The sequence below is a fragment of the Aphis gossypii genome, chromosome 1 (assembly GCF_020184175.1).
Source record: "Aphis gossypii isolate Hap1 chromosome 1, ASM2018417v2, whole genome shotgun sequence".
Lineage (NCBI taxonomy): Eukaryota > Metazoa > Arthropoda > Insecta > Hemiptera > Aphididae > Aphis > Aphis gossypii.
In genome coordinates, this window is record NC_065530.1 from 5,621,659 (window position 1) to 5,634,013 (window position 12,355).

Below are 12,355 nucleotides of genomic sequence, written 5' to 3' on the forward strand. Positions count from 1 at the left end.
AAAAATTTATCTCAAACCAATACGACTATTTTCAAATAGGCCAGTAACCATGGGGAGTGAGAGGGGGTGTTGCCCCCTAAAAATATTGAAAATATTATAAAGACATTGTTTTTATATATAATACCCCCCCCCCCAAAAAAAAGGTTAACTTTGCCCCACCTGAAAATTTGGTCTGGCTACGGGCCTGTTTTCAAAATATTTTACAATTTAATATAAATTCACTAGTTACTATAGCGTGAAATAAAATATACTGATCAAATTAAATATATTTCAATAAAAGTGTAGTGTATACTCAATCAGTAATATTAATCTTAATAGTCAATAAAAGATATAAGAAAAACAAGGCCAATATAATTTTCCGATAAAGGTAATTGTGATAACTAATGCAATTTTATATTCGGTGGAAGATAATTGTTGACTAAAGTAGCAGCCGAAGAAAAAAATTTAGGCCCCATTAGTTTATACGATATGATGACAAATCAAATAAAACTTTCAAAGAACCGTTATCTATACATATTAGACTGAATACTGGTAACGGTACCGTTAAAAATTTTATGTATCGGACATTTTACGGCTTGCCGGGTATAACATTTATAAAATATTCTGTGTATATAATAACTCATTTTTAGTACACACTACACACCCAATTATTTCCGTCATAAAATTGTTAGACTTATAGTAAATAGTTATAAAACATGTACGAATAATAAATTAAAATTTATATTGTACGAAATAATGATTTATTTTTATCTATATAGAATATTATAATAGTTGATTAGCGCATTTTAATACCGAAAAAACCGTTGTTATTTGTAAAACAAAATACGATGATTTCTTCCGGAACAAGGGAGAATCCGGGTACGAAAACCGCACCCTATTGCGTACCTATTACTCAAGAATTAAATATGCTTTTGTTAATACCCATATATTATATTAAAAAAAAAATAAATACTTTATCGCGTGAAATTAGAAACGATATAATTTGTGTAATTTATTTAAATCGTGTTTACTTTGCGAGGGGTCTACTATTGAATCTAGTCGTGTGAGGTTGAGGTAGAGAATGATTTGGACTTAATTTATTCTTTTTAATAATATGCGAACATTAAAAACGCATCATAATAATTATTAACTATACTACACAGCAATAAAGCATAATAAAAGTTTTAAAATTTGTTAAGAATATAACATATGTAAGACAGTGTATGATAAGTGGATGAAAACAATTTTTGTGCCGTCTTAATAACTTCCTTCCTTTAGAGTTTTGTATAAAAACTGCTAACGAGGGACAGCTTTAAACTTTTAACCTACTTACGAGTGTTATTAATATTATCATACTGCCAGCCATGTGGGTATAATATAAAAACGTAGCATTGTATAACTAAATATTATAAAGGTATATTATAATTTCATTTTTTTTCCGGCTTTACAATCTATTCACGATTTTTATTATCAAAACTATATCTTTTTCCGGTCCTTTCTATTATACTTCCTAATCCATTCCAATTTCTTAGGCTATCGTGTTCCATAATTTATTTACGCCGCCGTCTATTCATCTTCTTCTTCTTCTGTTTTCCGCTAACTTTCCAAGTCATTTTTTTAATTTAAAATGCATCCGTCTGATCGTTGTCACGCATGTCCGACTGTGCGCGTTACCAAACCGACTAGAGCCCTAACGCCGTATGCAAATACTCCGTTTTTATTGGCCTATTGAATTCTTAAACTTTTAATAAAACGTACAATATTTTCTATTTTTATATCAACTATGCATTCGTTCTCAATTCTCATTGTAGTGGTTCGGTATTAAATACTGGACCACGTATTATTTTTAGTTTTTCTTCGTCAGTTTGTCACCTTTTGTTATGGATCTCGTGGCACATTTATAAGTTAATACTGGTCTTATGTAGTTCACATAAATATTTTTTTTGACATTGTTTGATATCGTTTTTTATTTAAAGAGATTCTCGGCTCCGGCGAAATAACATCAATTTCGTGTAATGTTTCACATTTATTTCTTCGCGCACAATATTTCTTTTGTTTAGAGTTACTTCAAGATACCTACTGAAGTAAAAGTGAAATTCTTTCATTTGTTTGAATTTATTATTTTCTACATTAAGGTTGGATAATATATCCTTTAATCCTCTTGTTACTATCATATATTATTTTTTCTTCTCTCCGTTTATTACGAATCCATATTTTTATTTGCCTTCATTAATTTCTTCAAATTCATTTGAACGTCTACTGGAGTATTTCTAGTGGTTATTATGTCACCTGCGTACGAAAGTGTCCCTGTTTGTCATTTCTTGGACTACACTTTCCAAATGCTATATTTAAAAGTGTAAGCGACAAGGCATTCCCCTGTCGTAGTTCACTTTTATTTAATTTCCCAGTTTTATTTTACTATATGTCGTGCTGTTGTATAATTTTGATAATTTTCATAGGGATGTCAAATTCTCTGAGCTCCTCCCACAGTTTTTCCCCTATATACGCTATCACAAACTTGCTTATAATTCACAAACACCATAAACAGGTCCTTTGCGTATTCATAGTGCTTTTCCATTTATTGTTTGACTACAAAAATATTTCCTGTGGTTGATCTTCTTTTCTTGAAGTAATTTTGATATTATCCTAAGACTTATTTAGCATAAGTATCTTTCTAATAATTTTAATATAATTAATGATTGGACTTTATGTCCAGTATTTAATAAAGTTGATAAGTTAAGGTGTATTCTAATAATTTATATTGATAACAAGTGCTATTATAATATAAAAGTATAATTTAACAAAAAACCACAAGTTTTAAATAATATGTCGTTTAAGGTTAAAGCATTTATGGATATTACCTATTAATTATTACTATCATTATCGGCGATAGATATAATAAAATTATAATATAAAATTGTAATCAATAATAATATTTTGGACTGATCAATTAATTAAAAAAAAAAAAACGTCAGATGTGTTAGCGTCTCAACATAAATGTTTAGCCAATAATTATTCTTTACTCCACATGGAGTTAAATCCCACACACACGTGAACATTTCTCTTCTTAGAGAAGAAGGTATAAATGCTACAAACTGCAATCTACCCCTCCAGAGAAAAAATACTTCAATAAAGACGATGATAGTCGTTTCGATAAAACAAATTTGAAAAAATAATAATAATTTTTTACTGGACATAATATTATTCTTAAATTTTTAAAATGTATGTTGACGAAAACATAATGGATTGTAAGTATATAGGTACACATTGTAATAGTAATATTTAATGATCTAATCGATTATGGTTAGAGTTTCAAACCATTGCCGCGAAACTCACATATTTTATTGTACTTCTAAATCATGCGTTTTACATTTCGTGTATTATTTTATTCATATCGTACTGCATAATGTACCTATATTACAGTCAATTGTTTCATACGTTTTACGACGCAAATTTAAGTTTATTAACGAACAACACAGGGGCGCCGTTTGTTGGAGAGGAGGTGAACTGGATGTTTTTTGGTGGCCCTAATTTTTCGTGTACCATATGGCCTGGTCTTACAAGTTACAAAATTCAAGAAATTGCTTAGGTAGGTAAATTAATGGTCTAATTAATTAATTCCATATTATAAATAAATTTGATCGTATAGATGACACAATAAAACATATTGTCTATAAGTTATAAGTAGGTATTAATGCACCATTAGCTTTTAAGTAGTGTAATGAAATAGGATTTTAACTATAATTTTAGTCTCAAAGTAGCCTGGCGAAAAAAACTATTTGGCCTGCCTTCAATGTTGGTACACTTATTTAAAACCTGAAACGGCGCCCCTGAACTAACATAATATTATTTATGGAAATTTGGCATTATTAAATCTGAAGGTTAAAATTAATTTTGAGTAAAGATTTTATAATCATATGTAATCTGCGAGTTTTGTTCCAATCAGAAAATGTTTTTGTTTTGTTCAGAGAATAATAATTCCACTCGATAGCTTGTGTTTGTTGCGTATAAAATATATTTTTGCTTTAAAAATTTTCTAAGTACTTACTTGTTATATTTCCACGCCAACACGAGATCGATCGTATTACCGTTTCGGTTGAACGAACAATACAAATAATAATGAACGTTTCTCTTTCGTGTACATGTTTTTAAATAGAAGGATATATAATATATATATATATATATATAATATATATATACATATACATAATATATATATACATAAAAAACGGCGCCGTTCTTTGCACGTCTAATATACACTTCCGCAATAAGTAAATCTCTTGTTGACGTTCTAGATTTGATGAAAGTCTAACACGGCCATGAAAATTTCAGTAAATTAGTTTTTGTATGCTTCCTCCAATAAACGTATTGAAGTAAATGTAAATTTGAAAAGATACAATTAATACCGTTTCCTTTATATTATGGTTGCACGAATAAACTATATAGTGACAACGCGGAATACAGTAAAACATTTTAATTGTGAGCAGGGGAGAGATTTAAAGTTTACTTACAGCTTATATATCAATGTAACCGTAAAGACTCAGCGCCGTATAGGTAAGCTATATCGGCACATCGGATTTTAAGATTTCCAACGTTTGATTACAGCTAGATAGTTAGTAAGTTCCAATTTATTGTTACCATCATAAAAAATTCAATTACGACCAACAACGCTATTCAATTAATAAACACCCGTAATCTAACCTAACCAAACCTAACTCATAATTTGACCTGCTATAGGGTCGGAGACTTAACGCGTTATTTATAATTCGTTTTGTTATACTAATTCGATTTTCTGCATCTGTTGATTTTTTTATTTTCTTAACATTTCGGGTACATTTTAAACATAGAAAATATCTTATTAGCTTATTTTTTGGAGATTGTGTGGGACTGAAATCCATGTGGGATGATGGGCTTCCGTATCACCCACCTACCCTATATCTATCCGTTCGTTAGATATACCTACGCGATAGTCGTGTATAAAATAATATGTATTGTAAAAATATTAAAAAACGGGCGACTTACTTGTTGATAGACGATTTGCGGTCGCTGGTCGGCGGCCATGGACACGCGTTTCAGCGCCGGTTTCAGGACCGTCATCGGTACGGTCTCGACCACGACTCCGGTCAGCGGTTCGGCGGCGGAGGCCGCGTTGGCGTTTCCGGTCAGCGGATGGTTTCGGAACGGCATGTACTTGTAGAACTCGGCCATCTTGTCGGAAGTGCCGCCCTTGTGACGGCGGCGCTTGAAGCAGAACGTCGGCGGACAGAAGCACAACATGATGCGGACGGCGCAACAGCACACGCCGATGGCGATCATGCCGGGCCCGATGAACCGGAGCTGGACCGTCTTGAAGCCCTTCTCGCCGGTGCCCACGAACGCGATGATCAGGCCCAGCGCCACCGAGCACAGTCCCACGTACAGCAGCGTGTTGGCCGCCGCGCCCTGCTGCAGCTCGTACAGTCGACGGTCGGCGTCGTCACCGCCACCGAACGACAGTGCGTCGTGGATCTGTTTTGCGAGATGCAGGGACACACACGACGACCGTGGATTACATGATTGTTGTAAGTATTTTTTTTTATCTACTTATAATTACTATAACATTCTGCCGAATATCTGAAGCGATTTCGGTATAAGACTATATACAGTATATAGTATACACTGACTAGTGACTATTATAATATAATATCGATATTTAAAAGGTTAGTGGCGGATTCGAGGTTGATTTTTATTTATGTATTTTTATTATTTTATTTTATTTTGCTCTGTAGGCTAGTTGTGTATTTTTCTCTAGAAGCCCCATCTCCCTTCTCCAATCTTTTTTTTTTTTGAAAAAGTAAATACGTCACAATTTTTTTAAGAATCTCGGTAAATGTTAAATGTAAACACCCTTAAAGTATCATAAATTCCCCTCCCCCCAACGTATGGTAAATATTATACTTATGTTAATTCACGGGGATTTAATATTTAATTTTTTAGGAGAGTTTACACGAGCGCCCGCATATACAATATACATGATTTACTTAGTATATTATAGTACATAATATCTAACGTTATTTTGTTTAACATTATATAATATTATAAATCCTGACGCCCGTAGGTCGTAGGGTATGGTATGAAGTGAGGTAGTAAAGCTCTGCCCCCCTATAGATTCGCTACTGCATGTAAAGGCACCGAGAAATAAATTCGGGATTGTTTACTGCTTCTTTATATAATCCTTGTCACGTGATTAACATAAAAACAAATACGCCGATAATATTATATTGTCTTTATTTTCATTTGTGTATGTTTGAAAATAATTATTTGACCGATGCAATGTTTTAAAACAATAATACATTAGATACGTGTATTATAGAACATATATAGATATTACGTATATAATAAATGTACACGTGTTATTCTATTCACCCAATTGAAATACAGTTTTTGTAACTAAATAAAATACAGATTTCTACAATAATTTCCAATCACCCACAATAAGCAAAGTTTGTGGCGAGAAAAAGTTCACAAAAATAAATTTAAGTTCTTTTGGGAATGTGTTTTTCTTAAAATATTATATTATTATAACTGATAGGTAAGTGATTAACTGTTATACCTTTAAATAGTTTCACGAAAACACTCGAATCTCGATCCAAAACTTTCAACAGAACACTATTAGGTACAGGTTTTTTCCTACTAATATGTTCAAAAGTTTTTAATTAATAATAATGTACTTATATTGACTTATAACTTATAAGGTATACCGTGCTATAAATTATACATAATGTATATGTCTACAAAAGCTGGGCTGCAGGACATATTAACAGTAATTGTACTCCTGTTATTAGTTTATAAATATCAAATTTAAGGATGATTTTTTTGGTTTATTGGAGTTTTTATAGGACATTTTCAAAATGTACACTTTAATATCCTTCGTAAAAATAAAATACGATCACGTAATTGTTTTTAAAATTATTTTTTTTTATTTGATACTTTATGGATATTATATAATATTATTAAATTAAAATTTCAAGTCTCTACGGTCATTACTTTCAAAAAATAACTAAAATAATCAATTTTGTGAAAATCCTACAGTGTTAGTATAATATTCATAATTTTTTACTTTGTTTTCAGTAGCTTTTTTTAACGTTCAAATGTTTAGAATACTCTGTAGAAAAAAAAGTGATGTGATTTGTATCTAAAAAATGTAGGCTATTGTGGTAATAAAAAATCTAGTGGTTTTTCAGAATAAATCTCGAAAATGTTATGTTGAATATAACCATAAACTCTTTTTAAGATTAATTCAATAGACGAATAACCAAAACTTTTGAATTCGAAATGTTTATAATCGGAGATAAATTGGTAAACGTGCGAGGACGACTACTATACTTGAGATAGCGTGTTTATATACATATTATATATTGTGCAATAGCATAATATGTGTAGGTACGAAGTATTATGTGTCTTAAGGGAATACCTTCGGGATTTAATACATACGAAGAGTAAACACGTATGTAAATTATTTATAATATACATCTGCAAGTAGTATAAATAGTATAATAATATACGAAATCTTATACGAAATCGCTACTATTTTTTTTTTAATTTCTTTTATTACTGATACAGTGTATGTATATATATAATATAAATCTATATGTATAATAAATACACGTATGTACTTACGGGAAAATTATATGATATTGCTTTTAAAAAAATACAAAGTAAGTACATATTTTACCATTTATGGTTGTATATTATTATGGTTATACGTTTGGCACTATGTGCCCAAATAACACTCGTATATTATATATATATATATAGGCTATATTTTGCTATTTAATGTGCTCGAACAAATTTGTATTTTGTTACAATCTCATATCACGCGTGATCACTATCGGTAAGGTGGTACTTGGATTACATGGCAGCTATTTGGGGGATTGCCTGATATATTTTGGCATCCCAATTTTTTTCGACATCTTATTTACTTGCCATAGAATGAATAAAAACGTTGATTCCGATGCATAAGAGTTCAAATATATATTATAAAAACCATGATACGTATATAAAGTAATATGAATGGAGTCAATACTTATTTATTATTAATTATATAGATGTATATTATTAGTATGCACTGCATTATTATTTGTATGATGAAGTAAAATTGTTTTGCTTAAATTTTGCGCTAAAAATACTGAAATAACTATTCTATTGAACAGTTAGATCCTACCAATGTGCAATGTGAGTATACGTAAAGTACATGTAAACTGCATTCAATTGATTAATTGTTATTTTTTAAACATGTGTTTTTTGCAGTAGAAAAGGAGGAAGTTAGGGTAGGACCTCTACACAATGGTCTTATGAACATTGTTGCTTTCCTTTAAAAGTAAATGTAGTCTCAAATACTTCACTGGTGTTGATAACTCGAAATGTTTTCACGTGTAATCTTTTCATTCGCGAAAAGTGGCGAGTGTATACATGACGACAACGGATCATGTACTACCACCACCACTGCCCTTGATCTTTATATATTATTTAATATAGCGTAGACCTTTTTTTATTGAACCTAAAGATACTAATAATTACTAAGTAGTTGAGTTCAAATTTTGTAGGTATTTGATTCCCCCCCCCCCCCCCTCAATCTGATACAAAGCTGAAATGGTATGTCGTAAAATAAAATTTATATTACGCAAAGAATAAAATACACGACACAAGTGACTTTTTTAAACGTTTTGAAGAGTTATAAAATCCTAACTTCGTTAATAATCAAAAATTAAAATTTGATCAAAAACAGAATATAATTTTACCTAATTTTTGAATGAACGTCTTGTTTGATTTTTAAGCAATTAAAACTATAAAAATATAAAAGTTGTTTACAGTTATAACTTTAAGACTATACTTAAACAACTGAGTTGATGTTGACATTTGTAAAGTAGAACTGAAGTGTATGAATTGAATATTCTGTTAATATGTATATTTTTAATCATATAACAAGTTGAAAAAAGGGTGTAATATTGACTAAAACATTTGTAAACAAGTGAAATACGATGCGCAAGTTCCGTTTTTCTATACTTATATAAAATATTTAATATATAAAATGTACATATACACACATATATATATATTGTATATATGAATATAGTATGATAATGCACCGCAAAATTATTGAAATATTCAACAACGCCGTTCGAGTTGTTCGTATGGGTTTTTATTAAATATTTGATCGCATTCTAATACCATGCGCGGGGATATGACGATTAGATAATTTTTAATGAAATTTTTTCACCAGAAATAGTGCAATAACCTCGATAAATTAAAAATCACGTATTAAATTGTAGAAAAAGCTCTTTGAACATTTAATTAAAATGACACCTTTTTATGACGAACTTTTGATTATATAATATGTAGTGAACAGAGGTAGAGTATATATTATATTATATTATATTAAATACGTTCAGAGTATTAATGTTAAAATATTATATTGTTCACGTGATGCACATTTACTATACACGTTGCATACAATACACCCTCGTATAATAAAATTATATTCTAAGATATATTTTAATTTTGCAGTTTACGGTTAAAAGTAGCAAATTTAAAAAAAGTTTTTTGAAAATTAATATAACACGCAGACGGTTATGGAAATAATATATACGGTTTATAATTATCATAATGTTACGTGTTCTCGTCTTACAGTTTATTTGGTCTAAGTTTTCTATAAACGTTCTGAAATTGTATTATGTTAAGAGTTGTAACAATATAACGAAGTTTTTAATTTGTTGATAATTTGTACAACGCGTTCTTACATAAGTAAATACTATGTAGGTTGAAAATGTATTAAATGAAAATAAAATAATTTTTTTTAATAGACTACTACATTATAATAGCGTGCTAATGCACAAGTTGATAATCATTATTTTGATTATGTACATTCCACACATATAATATGTTAATTTGTAATTTATGAATACAATATAATAAGATAATGGGAAAAAAGCACAAAAGTTCACTAAGTAAACAGTTTATTTAAAACTGATGCATATTTCATTAAATAGAATGCATATAGGTATAGAATATGATTATACTGTGTTTATATAATATGATGGTGCATATACAACACGATATACCGTTATATATATATATAGCTACCTATAGAATCGTATTTTAACAATAATATATTATTACAAAGTTCTCGGTATGTCATTAACCGACTTTGCACATAATAAAATAAATATTATAGCGTTTTTCTTTACATAATTTGATGTGTCAATGATAGTTATTTAATTTCCTAATTACTGCACCTGCAGAAATAGGTATATAAATGAGCAGATACAAAATCATATACTATGAATGTGAATTTTTATTTAACGAAATGCAAACATTTTAATTGTTAATAAATTGTTTAGTTCAATAATATCATTAAATAAATATTAATATTTGTTACCTTGTAACAAACTAACTATCTAACTATGTTAGATTTATTGGTACTCCTAATAAAAAAAAGCAAATAAATATCACACATCTTTAGTTTTTTATATCAACAATCAGATTCGAAGGGAACGGTATACCAAACAAATCAAAATTTATCTAACATAGCATACCAAATGTTATTTTCGATAATAGAAATACGCATTATACTCTTTGGATGTAATACCTAACTAAATGATTAATATTATGTATGTGATTCGATACAGTCACATCATCGCCGTCGACGAAAAGGTTATGAAAATATATTATACTTTGAAATCGACTTCATCATAAATATTCATTATAATAATTTTTATTATAATATTACAATTTGTATACCTAGTATATGATTGGGTATCACAATATACAGTAAATAAATATGGTATAATAATTAGATACAATTGATTATGGACTTTTAAATAAATTATATATCTCGAAGCGCAATAAATTGACAACAAGAAAAAAAAATTATGGTAATATCCATTATGGTTGCTGCACAAACCCACAATTTAGTGACGTTATTAGCCATATATTATAATATGTCTTGAGTCGCAGGCTTAAAAAATATTCATATATACGTGTACCTATAATACAAGTATACAGCCTTCAGAATCGATATCAAACTTGAAATGGGGAATTTATTTATTTTATAATTTATTCGTGACATCAAAAGAGTTTAGTAAAACGAAACGAAAAATATAAAACAAAATAAATGGAAATTCAATAGTTGTCGAGCGTGAAAAAAAAAACTTAAAACCATAATATTATCGTGGATATAACAATAGCACCGGTGTAAAAGCGCGCGGTGTGTAGGTTTTTGTATATATATATATAAAATAACATTTTTGTTTGTTCTCGCACTTGGATATAATGGCCATTATAATATATAACATTATATTATTGTTCTTGTACCGTACAGATATTGTTATAAGGGCTACGAAAATAGTGGTTGCGCGTTTATTTTACGATTCCGAATTCTTTTATATGGGTAAGGTGTATATATATGATATGTTGCGTGCCAATATCAACAATTGTTGGAATTTTTGGGACTTCGCTTTGAAGTTGAAATGATTTACAAACAAACAATTTTTATATACCTTTTTGATTAACAACTCAAAAATATTCCAAGTTTTTCACGAAATTAAATCTGATGTGAAAGGTATTTACTTGAACTCTGTACACTATTGAGTTTGAAATGATTCTCGTCGTAGGCTCTATATTTATAGGGTCCATTGAAAGAGATAAACGACATACATGTTCTCCTATTTTTATGACAAATTCCATATCAATATACAACTCCGGATGTATTTTTAATTACTAATGCGGATGTCACCATAAACCGATCTCGGAATTTAAATAACAGTTAATTATATAATTTATATGTGTAATTATTTTGATGGATCTTTTTTAGATAATTTATTGTTATACTTTAATTTAGACTAAATTTACGTAGGTAATGCATTGGTATACTTTTTGATTCTTAATGCTCTGCGAAATTGATATTATGTAATAATAAATTGTAACAGATAGAAGTCATTGCAATCATGTATACCTATAATGCTGTTAATCGTAATACGTCTGCATTAAACGAGTTAAAAACACTTCCTTCAAATTCGTAGCCTTTAAATTAAATCTTCCTTTGGAGAACTCCATAACTACGATCCAATTCACATACAACTCAAATTTCCCGCTTTGGCGACAAGACGTGAAGAGGTGGATATATCATTCGTTTACAACCCTATCAATAGCCACATTAATTCTCCGTATTTATCACATTCAGTTAAGAGTTTCTCTTCGTCATCGCGGATTTCCCACAATTTCCACATCTCATATATCATTACAAATTTTGCAAAATACCCACTGCTATATCTAGAGTTTTGTTCCTATATTATGCGATATAATTATCCTGGCATTGATTTGTTTTTCCTAATCTGAT

The 12,355-nt window shown here is 29.6% G+C and overlaps 2 protein-coding genes across 6 annotated transcripts in view; both read right to left on the reverse strand.

Annotated features, from left to right (window-relative positions):
• Positions 1-12,355, reverse strand: part of LOC126549035 (uncharacterized) — a 166,593-nt gene that overhangs the window by 16,667 nt on the left and 137,571 nt on the right. The window lies entirely within an intron of this gene.
• Positions 1-12,355, reverse strand: part of LOC114120261 (uncharacterized) — a 55,119-nt gene that overhangs the window by 2,597 nt on the left and 40,167 nt on the right. For all 4 annotated transcript variants that reach the window (XM_027982116.2, XM_050197383.1, XM_050197382.1 and 1 more), the window contains one exon: positions 5,002-5,487. In XM_027982116.2, coding sequence (XP_027837917.2) covers positions 5,002-5,487 — 486 coding nt within the window. The remainder of the gene's footprint in view (positions 1-5,001; positions 5,488-12,355) is intronic.